This window comes from Globicephala melas, chromosome 16 (assembly GCF_963455315.2).
Source record: "Globicephala melas chromosome 16, mGloMel1.2, whole genome shotgun sequence".
In the NCBI taxonomy this organism is placed as follows: Eukaryota; Metazoa; Chordata; class Mammalia; order Artiodactyla; family Delphinidae; genus Globicephala; species Globicephala melas.
In genome coordinates, this window is record NC_083329.1 from 14187548 (window position 1) to 14200412 (window position 12865).

General features: G+C 44.2%; 1 protein-coding gene across 5 annotated transcripts in view; it reads left to right on the forward strand.

Annotated features, from left to right (window-relative positions):
- The window catches only part of GFRA1 (GDNF family receptor alpha 1), a 207309-nt gene that overhangs the window by 130289 nt on the left and 64155 nt on the right, over positions 1-12865 (forward strand). For all 5 annotated transcript variants that reach the window (XM_060286210.1, XM_060286209.1, XM_060286208.1 and 2 more), the window contains one exon: positions 8133-8469. In XM_060286210.1, coding sequence (XP_060142193.1) covers positions 8133-8469 — 337 coding nt within the window. The remainder of the gene's footprint in view (positions 1-8132; positions 8470-12865) is intronic.

Consider the following 12865-nt stretch of genomic DNA (forward strand, 5'->3'; position numbering starts at 1 on the left):
ATCACCTGCTATCATTTTTCATGCCTTTGTTTCAAACCTAGATGAACATAAACAAGTAGGAAACTTCAGAGATCCAATGTATAACAAAAGGAAAAGGTAGAGGAGGTTGGAAAGGTTAATTAAAAATGTAATGATCCCATTTGCTGAGACAGCACTATTAATCATTTTGCAGCAGCAAGCATGTGACTTACCACTTATAGGAGGCATCTCATTTTTTAAGGTATGGATGGTGGGGGGGTGGGGGGGCACAGTGTGTACTTTATGGAAACGGAAGCTCTCATGGGTGAACTTGGGGTGAGTGAGCATGGGGTGAGCCCATGACTTGTGGTGAACACTGGATGCTGTCTTCACCAGACAGAAGAATTTTTTCCAGATTCACAGGTATTCAAAATAATTCAGTCACTGTGAACCCCAGAGAAAACTTGGGTACGGCTTGAGGCTTAATGTAGTTGTGGAAGGTATAAAAAAAAACGGTGAGGAGGAAATTCATCATCGTGTAATACAATGTGTCTGAAATGGTGTATGAATGACAAAATGGGCTCCAAAGAGCCAACATGTGCCTTTTAAATGTAATTTTTAGCACCCCGGCTGGAAAAGGCCAAGCTCTTGAAGGATCGATTACAAGGGTCACAACCTGTATGATCAGATTTGCCATCTGATCCACGTGGATAGCAGAAGACCAGACTGTAAATGTGACCTTCCAGAAAAGCTTGCCCTACCTACCCCCTGTGAAGATCTTGGAGCTTTTTATCCATTTTTTTATTTGCTGGGATAACACGTTAGAGGGAGCCTATTAGGAGAAGAACAGTAGTTATGTTAACATGGCAATTAATCAAGTCAGAAAGAAAGGGAAAATGGGTTGTGAACTCAATTCTGCAGCCCTAAAAAGAAAGACAGAAAGATACCCGGAAATTGGCAAGCATTTGTAAACAATGGTCTCTCACTGTCTCTTGTGAACTTTCTGCTTAATGAAGCACATCTTCATGTGGGCCATGCAAATTTTAATATAGTTACTGTTCTATTCTACCTCCTAATCTGTAGAAATGGATTTCTAGATCCTTGCATCTGTGTTTCATCCTGAATCATTTTGACTGGTTAGCTGGCCCCGGCATTTGCCAATAACAGTGGCGTTTTCTAAGTGTAAATAATGAGGGGCTGCCAGCCACAGCGATAGCCTCTTTGATTTGGGACAGTGTGAGGATTGTACTTGGGATAAAGGCAGTTCCTCGCTGCAGAGGAATTTAGAATGTGAAAGCTTCTCCCAGTGCATAACTCATCCTTGACACCTCCACGTCTCCCTGTCGTTGGAGGGATGTTTTACATTTGCTCTGCCTGTAGGTCAGGGTTGAGATCGTTGGTCCGTGTATACTCTTTGGAGCAGCAAACAGCTGAGAGGTCAGCGCCATCGAGCCCTGGGTTGTTTTTGCTTTTTGTTTTTTACATTCTGTCCCTGATCAAGTTTTATCCTAAATACTTGATTTTATAATCAGAAAAGGCAGTTTACCTTGTAATCATCAAATCAAAAACCTTGACGTGGGCTTCCCTGGTGGCGCCGTGGTCGAGAGTCCGCCTGCCGATGCAGAGGACACGGGTTCGTGCCCCGGTCCGGGAAGATCCCACATGCCGCGGAGCGGCTAGGCCCATGAGCCATGGCCGCTGAGCCTGCGCGTCCGGAGCCTGTGCTTGGCAACGGGAAAGGCCACAGCAGTGAGAGGCCCGCGTACCGCAAAAAAAAACAAAAACATAACAACAGATGGAGGGAGAGATTACAGGTGGAGGAGGTGGGGGGGGGCAGCATTTTAATGCTGAGCTCTAAAATGAGCTGTGGAGAGGATGGCACTCAGAGTTACGGTAAAGCTGTTCAGAAGCCTTCCCACGCAGGCCAGAAGGCTTGCGTGCCCAGACCATAAACCAGGGGCATGCGAGCTCTCCTCCAGGCCGTGTGTGAGTTGATGGGGAGTTGGGTGTGACTCAGTGGCCTAAACTGAATCCTTCTGCCCATTCCTCCCTCTGCCCTCAAGTCACTGACGTAGCAGTTTTGTGCACTGGCGGATGCATTTAATACATACGGGGGATCAATCTTCTTACCAAGTAAAAACTCAACTCTAATTTATCTGTCCTGTGATTTCAGGAGTGTTTATTTTGAACTTCATTAAGCAGGATACCTGAGAGAGGGTTGGAGGTGAATTTGTGAGGACACTAAGAAGGGAGGTGAAATTGGTGCTAAGAGTGGTTTTATATATTCTGTGCATGTGAGACTTTTTTTTTTTTTTTTTGCGTTACGCGGGCCTCTCACTGCTGTGGCCTCTCCCGTTGCGGAGCACAGGCTCCGGACGCGCAGCCTCAGCAGCCATGGCTCACGGGCCCAGCCGCTCCGCGGCACGTGGGATCCTCCCGGACCAGGGCACGAACCCGCGTCCCCTGCATCGACAGGCGGACTCTCAACCACTGCGCCACCAGGGAATCCCCTGATTTTTAAATATTAAACCAACCTTGCATTTTGGGATAAACCTTAAGTGGTCGTCGTACATTATCCTTTTAACATATTGCTAAATTCTGTTTACTAAACTTTTTGAATCTATATTTGTAAGGAATATTAGTCTGTAATTTTCTTCTTTTTTCTTCATCATATTCTGCTATTTGGGTAATGCTGGCCTCGTATATCAAGTTGGGAATGGTTATGACAATGTTGTGTGTGAATGAGAATCGTAAGCAAAAAGGAAGTCACACATTTCCCTGTAATCTGGGAATCAGTTCGTCGTTTCTCGCCTCTCTGAATGTGCCAGGTCGTGCATTCTGGAATTTGTCACAGGCTCTGAAATCATGATAAAGAGATGGTGCTCTGGCAGCGTCATTTATTGATGAAAACAGAATCAGCTCAAAGTGAGGCTGAGGTACACCAGGTGCTAAATGGAGCGAACTCAGAGCAATTGGTTTGGACATTAAATCGTTCACCCTATTCCCACTTCATGCAAAACTTTTCCTTTGATATGTTGCTTTTCTTTTTTGATAAAACCAAGAGGAAAACAATTATTTAGTATTTTATGGAGTTTTAACAACTTTGAAAAGGAAGTAAACATTATTTAACAAAGCAGGCATACACTAGGTCAATTTTTTTTCTTTCAGTTTTCTTGAGATATAATTGACATACAGCACTGTATAAGTTTAAGGCATACAGCATAATGACTTGACTTATATATATTTTGAAATGATTACCACAATAAGTTTACATCCATCACCTTATATAGATACAGAAAAAGAAGAAAAAAATGTCTTTTTCCTTGTGATGAGAACTTTTAGGGTTTACTCTCTCAGCAATTTTCAAATATATCATACAGCAGTGTTAACTATAGTTATATGTTGTACATTACATCCCCAGTACTTAATTATCTTATAACTGGAAGTTTGTACATTTTAACTACCTTCATCCAATTCCCCCACCCTCTCCCCTTGCCTCTGATAACCACAAATATGAGGCTTTTTTTCCTATGAGTTTGTTTTTTATTTTTGTTTTTTGGGGTTTCACATATAAGTAAGATCATACAGTATTTGTGTTCCTCTGTCTGACTTACTTTACTTAGCATAATGCCCTCCGAGTCCATCCATGTTGTTGCAAACGCCAGTATTTCCTTCCTTTTATGGCTGAATAGTGTTCCATTGAAAAATATATACCACATTTTCTTTGTTTATTCCTTGGTGAATACTTGGCTATTGTAAATAATGCTTTAATGAACATGGGAGTGCAGATATTTCTTTGATAAAGTGATTTTGTTTCCTTTGGAAACAAAAACCCAGGAGCGGAATTGCTGGATCATATGGTAGCTCTGTTTTTAATTTTTTGAGGAACCTCCATACTGTTTTCTATAGTGACTGTACCAATTTACAATCCCAGCAGCTGTGCACAAGGATTCCCTTTTCTCCACCATCTCACCAGCATTTATTGTCTCCTTTGATGACAATTGTTCTAACAGGCCTGAAGTGATACCTCATTGTGGTTTGATTTGCATTTCCCTACCAATCAGCATCTTTTCATGTACCTGTTGGCCTTTCATATACCTTCTTTGGTAAAATGTCTCTTCAGGTCCTTTGCCCATTTTTTTACTTAGGTTATTATCATTACTGTTACTTTTACTATTGAGTTGTATGAGTTCTTTGTATATTTTGGAAATTAACCCCTTATCAGAACATGATTTGCAATATTTTCTCCTATTGCATACGTCACCTTTTCCTTCTGTTGATGGTTTGCTTTGCTGTGCAGAAGCTCTCTAGTTTGACGTAATTCTGCTTGTTTATTTTTTGTTGTTATTGCTTGTGTCATATCCAAAAAGTCATTTCCAAGACCCATGTCAAGGAGCTTTGTTCCAGGCCAATTTTTTAAAACTTATGTATTATATGGAGAACTTTCAGAGAGAAATAAATGTTCTGGACCTCATGTGTTAAGTTTATTCTTATTATAATTTTATTTGAAGTTTATAAACATAAAACTATCAGCTCTTCTTTGCTTTTATACAATTATAAAGGCAACACACACCAATTAGATATGAGCAAAACTTTTAAAACAATGAAATACAAATCAATAACAGATTTAATATGAGGAATGGTATTGTTTCGCTGAAACTAAATTGGTGCTTACAGTCAGGATGTAGTTCTCTGTTTCAGCATGAGTTCTTTTGAGTTTGACAGGCCTACATTACTGTGTGCCATGGGATGACTTAATTTTTCTGACATTTTTCTCCATTTGAACTTACGTGAGCTGTTTGTTCATATATCCCTGGCTACATCATTTAAGTATTAAGTCAACCCGTGTGCCTCTATTTTCTTTTTAGCCAGAGATCATAAAATACCATTGAACACCAATGCAAGTTATTGGAAATTGTGTTCGGATGTCCAACCTTAAGGGCCTAATCCAGATGATCCAGAATCTGGTCATATTAATTTATTTTAGATTATCATCCCCAAATGCATAATTTAGAAATCTCCTAGCTAGCTGTAGACCTTCAGGAATAGCAATCACTGTTGCCAGTGGGCCCAACAGCACATCATTAGAAAGTCTCAAAAGAGAAAAAGGCTAGAAGTGTCACCAAAGCCTGGTGGAGGCCCTGGTGATCTGTCAGGACACATGGTGAATATTTCACTCCTTGAGTCCTGAAGTGCCTGAGTGGGAAAACAGAGGAGAGAAGCCACTTTGGGAAAGTCATGTTGGAGAAAATGCACCAGGGGTGCTTGTTAAACCAGCAGGATGTACGTGCAGCTTCTGGCTTCCTGCACTGCTCACCTAAGAAGGGCTGAATGTCTTGTTTATTGCCTTCCCCATGAAATTGTTGAATTCAGATGTCATAGGCAGAAACACACACCTGGAGCATCATAAAATACTGCTTATGGTGCCAGGGTATATCTTTGTGATTCCAGCATGTTGGGTTTTCTTAAAGCAAGGCACACCATCAGTAGACCAGGGAGAGTTTTTCATTTCCTGAAATGTTGAACTTGTTGTGTCTGTTCTTCTTTTCTTGTACAAAATTTTATTTTATTTTAGTAGAACGTTTAATGTGAGATCTACATTCTTAACAGGTTTCTTTTTTAATTTTATTGAAGTATAGCTGATTTACAATGTTGTCAATTTCCTCTGTATGGAAAAGTGACTCAGCCTTACACGTATGTACATTCTTTTCCATATTCTTCTCCACCATGGTTTGTCACAGGATACTGAATATAGTTCCCTGTGCTGTACAGTAGGACCTTGTTGTTTATCCATCCTATATGATAATAGTTTTCATCTGCTGATCCCGAACTCCCATATCTTCTCTCCCCTACCTCCGCTCCCCCTTGGCAACCACAAATCTGTTCTATCTGTGAGTCTGATTTTGTTTTGTAGATATGTTGATTTGTATTATATTTTAGATTCCACATATAAGTGATATCATGTGGTATTTGTCTTTCTCTTTCTGACTTAGTTCACTTAGTATGATAATCTCTAGGTCCCAGTGGGCAGAAGACCTAAATAGGCATTTTTCCAAAGAAGACATACAGATGGCCAAGAGGCACATAAAAAGATGCTCAACGTGGCTAAGTATTAGAGAAATGCAAATCAGAACTATACAATGAGGTACCACCTCATACCAGACAGAATGGCCATCATTAAAAAGTCTATGAATAACAAATGCTGGAGAGGGTGTGGAGAAAAGGGAAGCCTCTTACACCATTGGTGGGAATGTAAATTGGTGCAGCCACTGTGGAAAACAGTATGGAGGTTCTTCAAAAAACTAAAAATAGACCTGCCATATGGTCCAGCGATCCCACTCCTGGGCATATACCCAGACAGAACTATAATTTGAAAAGATGCATGCGCCCCTATGTTCATAGCAACACTGTTTACAATAGCCAAGACGTGGAAACAACCTAAATGTCCATTGACAGATTAATGGATAAAGAAGATGTGGTTTATATATACAATGGAATATTACTCAGCCATCCAAAAGAGTGAAATAATGCCACTTAACAGATTTTTAAGTGCACAATACAGTATTGTTAAGTGTAGGTGTGATGTTGTAAGGCCTATCTCTAGAACTTATTCATCTTGCATCACTGAAACGTTATACCTCTTGAATAACAACTCCCCATTTCCCCCTCACCTCAGCCTCTGGCAACTACCATTCAACTCTCTGCTTCTGTGAGTTTGGGAGTTTTAGATACTTCATATACGTGGAACCGCTCAGTATTTGTCCTCCTGGGACTGGCTTATCTCACTTAGCATAATGTCCTCAAGGCTCATCCATGTTGTTCCCCATGGCAGGTTTCCTTCTTTTATTTAAGGCTGAATATCCCATGTGCCTTTTAGATACCAAATGCACTGCCCTGTCTTTTGGTCCCACCCAACCCAGCTAGACCCTGTCTCCTCTCTTGCTAATTCTCAAATGCTTTCATGGTCCCCACCAACTGGGTGCATAAAGAGAATGAAAGGGGGTTTCAGAACCCATGAAGGGGCTGAGGCCTGAGCAGGAACTTGCTGGGGATTGAATCCCACGATTGTGTGGTGCTTGTCTGCTGCCTTCTTGCTGTCTCTGGAGGGTCCCTGCTACACCTAATCATCAATTTTCCATGGACCATCTCATAACTTGGCTCTAGGAGGTTTTTCCATCACTTCGCCTTGCTTGGCGAAGACCTATATTATGGGAAATGAGCTTAATTTCCCTTGTCCATTCATCTTTTGACTTTTCCCGTTAGCCTTGGCGCTGCCAGCCCACCCCAGTGAGCCCTGCCTCTTCCGTGCTTTCTCTCCAGGCCTCTCAGCGGGCAGCCTGGCAGTGGACAGCACTGGTTTCTCTGACAGCATGAGCACAGAGGGCTTGGACAGAAGGCAACATATGTTTTGTGAGATGCCTAAGGCGTGTGGTTTGTAAGCCCATTGAAATTCTATCCAAAATACTAACTGAATTTTTCTAACCTGCAACCTCAGTACTCATAGATCCCAAATTTTCTATGCAGTAAGTTAAATGGTAATTGAGGTTTGCAAATTTTTATGTAATTTATTCTGGTTCTCTTCCAGTGGCCTGTGAGCTAGAACTACAGCTTCGATGTAGTTGCTTCTTCCTGTTTAGAGAGCTAGCATAATATTCCGTCTTCTGGGCTCAAATAACCGTGCAATTACTCTGTAATCATATAGTAATTAACATGTACTATGCGCATTTATTACATGATTATATTCCTGGAGGATTGCATGGCAATTATACTTACATTCAGCATATCATTTTATATATTATGTAATAAACAAGTATATAATTTGTTGCTTTTTTCTTTTATCCTAATTTCAATTTACCAACCAGGAGCTGGAAACTTGTTCTTCTGTTGCCTTGTTTATATGTAGTCAGGCAGGTGCCTGGGCTCCTTTGGCCTTACTCAACACCTCCTAATCATACATCTGAGACAACGCTAGGAGCTTGTGTGCTGCCGTGGGCTCCCAGCCTCTGTGCCCCTGATACTTCCTCATTGTCATGAACTCATTAAGTTATTAGCTTCAAGACACAGAGTTGATCAGAGCTGCCAGCACTGCCAGGTGAATGGCCAGATCTCAATGAAAGCAGAGCAGCCCCAGCACACAGCCCTGTGATCATGCCCGCCTTTCTCTCCTTTTGCAGTGGAGCACATCCCGAAAGGGAACAACTGCTTGGACGCCGCCAAGGCCTGCAACCTAGACGACACCTGTAAGAAGTACAGGTCCGCGTACATCACGCCGTGCACCACCAGCATGTCCAACGATGTCTGCAACCGGCGCAAATGCCACAAGGCCCTCCGGCAGTTCTTCGACAAGGTCCCGGCCAAGCATAGCTACGGGATGCTCTTCTGCTCCTGCCGGGACATCGCCTGCACCGAGAGGAGACGGCAGACCATCGTGCCGGTGTGCTCCTACGAGGAGAGGGAGAAGCCCAACTGCTTGAATTTGCAGGACTCCTGCAAGACGAATTACATCTGCAGGTAAGCGCGTGCTAGCAGCCTGGTGATTAAGGAGATGGTGGAGAGAACCTTTATGCTGCTTCAGTGGCCAGGCTTCTATTTTCTGAATTTCTGCAGGGGGGTGGGGGAGGGGAGTCATTGGGATGGATGGGCCAAAACCTGACCTCTGCCTCCAGCACGAGGTTCTTCAGCAGCTGATCAGCCTTTTGTGCTGAGGAAGGTTCCCGTCTTTAACCTGAGGGAAGCTTTGAGAGGTGCTGGAATGAGGTCAATAGGACTTCGTAAGCGCAGAGGGTCACCTGAGCCCAGGTGAGCTTGAAGGCATGTGCCCCCTCTGTTAGACCTGAGAGCTGCCAGGGGTCAAAAGCGTTAAGTAAGTGGGGTAGCAGGTGCTGGAAATACGGGGGCTCTTGTCATCAAGGTCAGAAAACTGGAAGAGAGCAGCGAGAGGGAGGGATGGAGCCGTGTCCAGCCCCTAAGAGGAGAACTTCCAGAATGCCTGGGTCTGCTCTGGGCCATTCAGTCGACGATGTGGCTGAGAATAGATGCCTTCCGTGCTTCCGGATCTCAGCCCCCATCGAAACCTGGCAGTGTTGTTGAAAAGAGTCACTTCCTTTTCCTTTTTGGCCATTTATTAATTTATTTTAATGTTTGAAGGACTCCATGAATATATTCTATGTGTGTGTGTTTTTTTTTAAAGCAAAAAAGCAATATAGAATTAGTAGAGGGAAAGGGAAGTTTCCTCTTGCTCCCAGCCATCACTGTCAACAATTTGATGTGAGTCCTTCCAGAACTTTGAGTTGAATTCATTGCTGATCAGAAAGCAAGTAGATTTTGATAAGCAGAGACTTGACTCTTTGCCGCCTGAGGCAATGCTGGTGCTAGATTCAGAGCACAGGATAGAGATGCAGGCGGGGCATCATCGGACAACACCTGTACTTTGCCCCCAGGATAGAGCCAGGAATCTTCAAATGCCGCCACTGACAAGATCCTGTGCACTTGATAAATGTTCACAGGTGGACAAGTAGATGAGGGTGTGACTTTGTGTTTGTTTTCTTGTAAGTTTCCCGTTTCTAGAGCAGAGGGCAGGGAAAAAACTGATAGTTTGAGGATTCTGGTAAGCTGAGTTTTGTCAGTTTAAGTTTTATTCTGATAGAATGGAGTCCCATTCTTTCCTTAGACTAGCTCTAATAGTGACCAAAGAAAAATAAAAGTCCTTGTTATCTGTAGAACTCCCTCATGCTGAAGACTTCCGGGGAGTAATATCCCTCCATTTTTTTCCAAGTTGGAAGCTATCTGAGGAAGAACTCAGATGGCCGAGCTTGTCTTGGGAGGAGTCAGGTGCTCAGGCAATGCAACTTCTCCAAAGACTCTTCCTCACCTTCACGCCCCTCTTCCATTGAGACCCTCTTAACTGAGGGCTAGGATCAGGGATCACTGTGCTCTAAGGATCCTGAGGAAGAGGCAGGACCTCCTCGCAGCTATAACCTGGGGAAGGCAATCAGCCGGGGACTCTAAGAATGCCCTGCTCGAGATGAACGTGGTGAGGACAGGACCAAGGGAGAAGCTGTGGGAGCTCAGCCTGGCATTAGAATGCCAGGGGACAGAGAATCTGAAGACCTGTCCTCTGAAGACCCCAAGTTCCTGTGTCCCTTTAGTCTTTGAGCAGAGGAATCCCTCTGCTAAAAGCAGGACTTTCCAGGGTCTTCCTTGGCTTGAAGCCAGACAGCCCCTCCCTGTCTCTACAGGAGACATTATCCTGTTCACTGATGGGTCCAAGCCAGGAAGCCTGGAGATGGGAGGCTGCTGTCAGGGGAGGGAATGGAGCAGTGCGTGAGCCCTCCGTCCACTGGACCACGGCTGGCAGGCGGAGAGAGCATGGTGATGGAGCCTTTCCTTCTCTTCTCACGCGGTCTGTCTTGCAAGTGAGGTCCAGAGGAGGCTCCTGACACCTCCTGTGCAGGCTCAAAGCCCACCGTGAGGGGTCCATTTGCATTACCTGGCCTGCTCTCTAAAAAGAGAGAATCCTCGGAGAGTTAGTGTGAATTAGTCAGTTAGTTGGTGTGAATCAGATTGCTTCCCTGCTAAGCTGTGGTGAGAAACAGCTGGAAGTTTGGGAACTTGGTGTGTTCCAAGGAGGTGGCAGGAGGAATCTGCAGATAATGGGATGGTTTGGGTCCTGTCTGGGGACCAGCCTGGTTCCAGGAACTGGTTGTGTTGAGGCAGCCCAAGTAGCATAGCGTGGCCTCAGCTGATGGGGCAGAAAGGAACAGGGGACAATAGGACAGCCCTCACCTGATGACTGACTGTGCCTGGTCACACCGAGGTCGGGCTGTGGTGACAACAGCCACCAGGCAGTGGGGTGAAGTCGGGCTGGACTGGAAACTGCAACCAGAAGCAGTCTCGGTGCTGCTGCCAGGTTCCTGGCTCTGGGATGTTTGGGAATCCAAATCCTAGACTCTCGAGGGCCCTCCCAAGTGAAATTTGCCTGCATGTGATTGGTGGGTTTTAAACCGTCTCGAGTCTTCTCTGGGAAGGTGAATCAGTGACTTCCCCTGGTGTTACCTGTCCTTAAGTTATTTATCCCGTAATTTCTTTCCAGAGCCTGAGCTTATTACTCATGATTACCCCCTCCCTGTCAGATGTGGTAAATGTAATTTAAGCTGCTAGGTAAGCTAGCGGTGTTTTCTTTCATCAGGTTTTATTAGTCTTGTCTTTAATTTTATGCCTTTTATTGCATCTCATCTCAATCCATCTCGGCAAAGCCCTTGGAGTTACTACTACGTGGAACAGCAGCTGGGGCTTCGGCAGGGTTTCATGTTAGAGCTGCTCTGACCCAGACCCATTTGGAGGAATGGAGGTACCCCCAATGGGATGACTAAAGGCCTAATTTGAATATCCCCAAAGCGAAGGGATAGCAAGAGGGAAAATCGCTTCCTAAAAAGCATATTCTTTGAAAGCTCACATTTCAAATGCTCCATTGCCATCTCAACATCAGGGACTATCAAAGAGCTGCTGAAGCTCATTGAAACCTCCCTGCGCTTAATGATTTCCAACTCGAAGCACACAGGTTTCCTTCCCCAGGGTCCAGCGGTGCCTCTGTGCAAAACCTCTCTCCTGCGTTTTGCCTTCAAACAGAGGAGATGCAACTTTAGCTTTTCCTTTTGACTTTGTTTTCTTTTCTCCTTTTCCCTTTTAGGGAAGCTGACAGGTTTCTTTCCTCTTAGGGTGGTTGGGGACAGGCGAGAGCTTGACTGTTTAGGCCTCCAAGCTTGCCTGCAGAAAAGCAAACGCGGAGGTGTTATTAGAAGGGTGTGATGAGATTAAGAGCCTCCAGTTCTTCCCCTGAAGCACAGTGTCTCCCATACTCATTGTCCTCCGGTTGCTTTCCTTAGTGCCTGGAAGGATGTCAGGTTGGGGTTTGGTCCTAAAGGACCAAATTCCCGATGCAAGTGGTTATATATACATAATTTAAAGTTGTGCCTCTCCTCCTTTCCCTCAAATTCTGACCTCCAAGCTAAGCTCAGCCCTTGGGCTCTGACTCAGGGTGCTACAAATATGTTCATAGCTCTTTAATTTTTCTCATTAATCACTCAGGCGCCTCTGCTGCTCTTCATTACCCAAAGGGCTAGCATCTTTCTCTTGAGCATGCCCCCTCCTGTTTTCATCTAAGAATTATACAGTTATTTTCCAAAACCTGTTCTGCTTCCAATGCCAGGAAAAGAGGGAGCCTGAGGCTACTGGCCAGCCGGCCTGACCTGTGGGTTTAGCTGCTGCCACACGGTGTCGCTGTTGTGGACAGCCCAGAGGTTGCTTTATGGTTTGGTGACTGTGCCCTTCTTGGTCATTCTGCACCTGCAGCAGAGGTGCTGCATCTTGGGTGCAGAGTAACAACTCTTAGTTCATACTCAGCATGCAGCCACTATTTCCCAAAGCGTGACATATTGCCCTAGGGGCTGGGTCCTACGGGGTTCCCACCAGAGCCAGCCCTCCAACTTGAGCACAGTATCTCAGACTCTCCCTTTCCTGGCAATGTAGCCTAGATGGATTTGAGTGTTGTATTTGCATTTTCTCTCTTTTCTTGTTTTATTGTGGTAAGAACACAACGTGAAGTCTACTCTTTTAACAGGTTTCTAAGTGCACAATATGGTATTATCTATAGGCACAATATTGTACAGTAGATCTCTAGAACTTATTCATCTTGTATAACTGAAGTTTTATTCCCACTCATCAGAAACTACCTTACCAGGGGATAAGGAAGGGGAGAGGAATAAATTGGGAGATTGGGACTGACACATGCATACTACTATATATAAAATAGATAATTAATAAGAACCTGCCGTATAGCACAGGGAACTCTACTCAGTATTCTGTAATGGCCTATATGAGAAAAGAATCTAAAAAAGAGTGGATATAT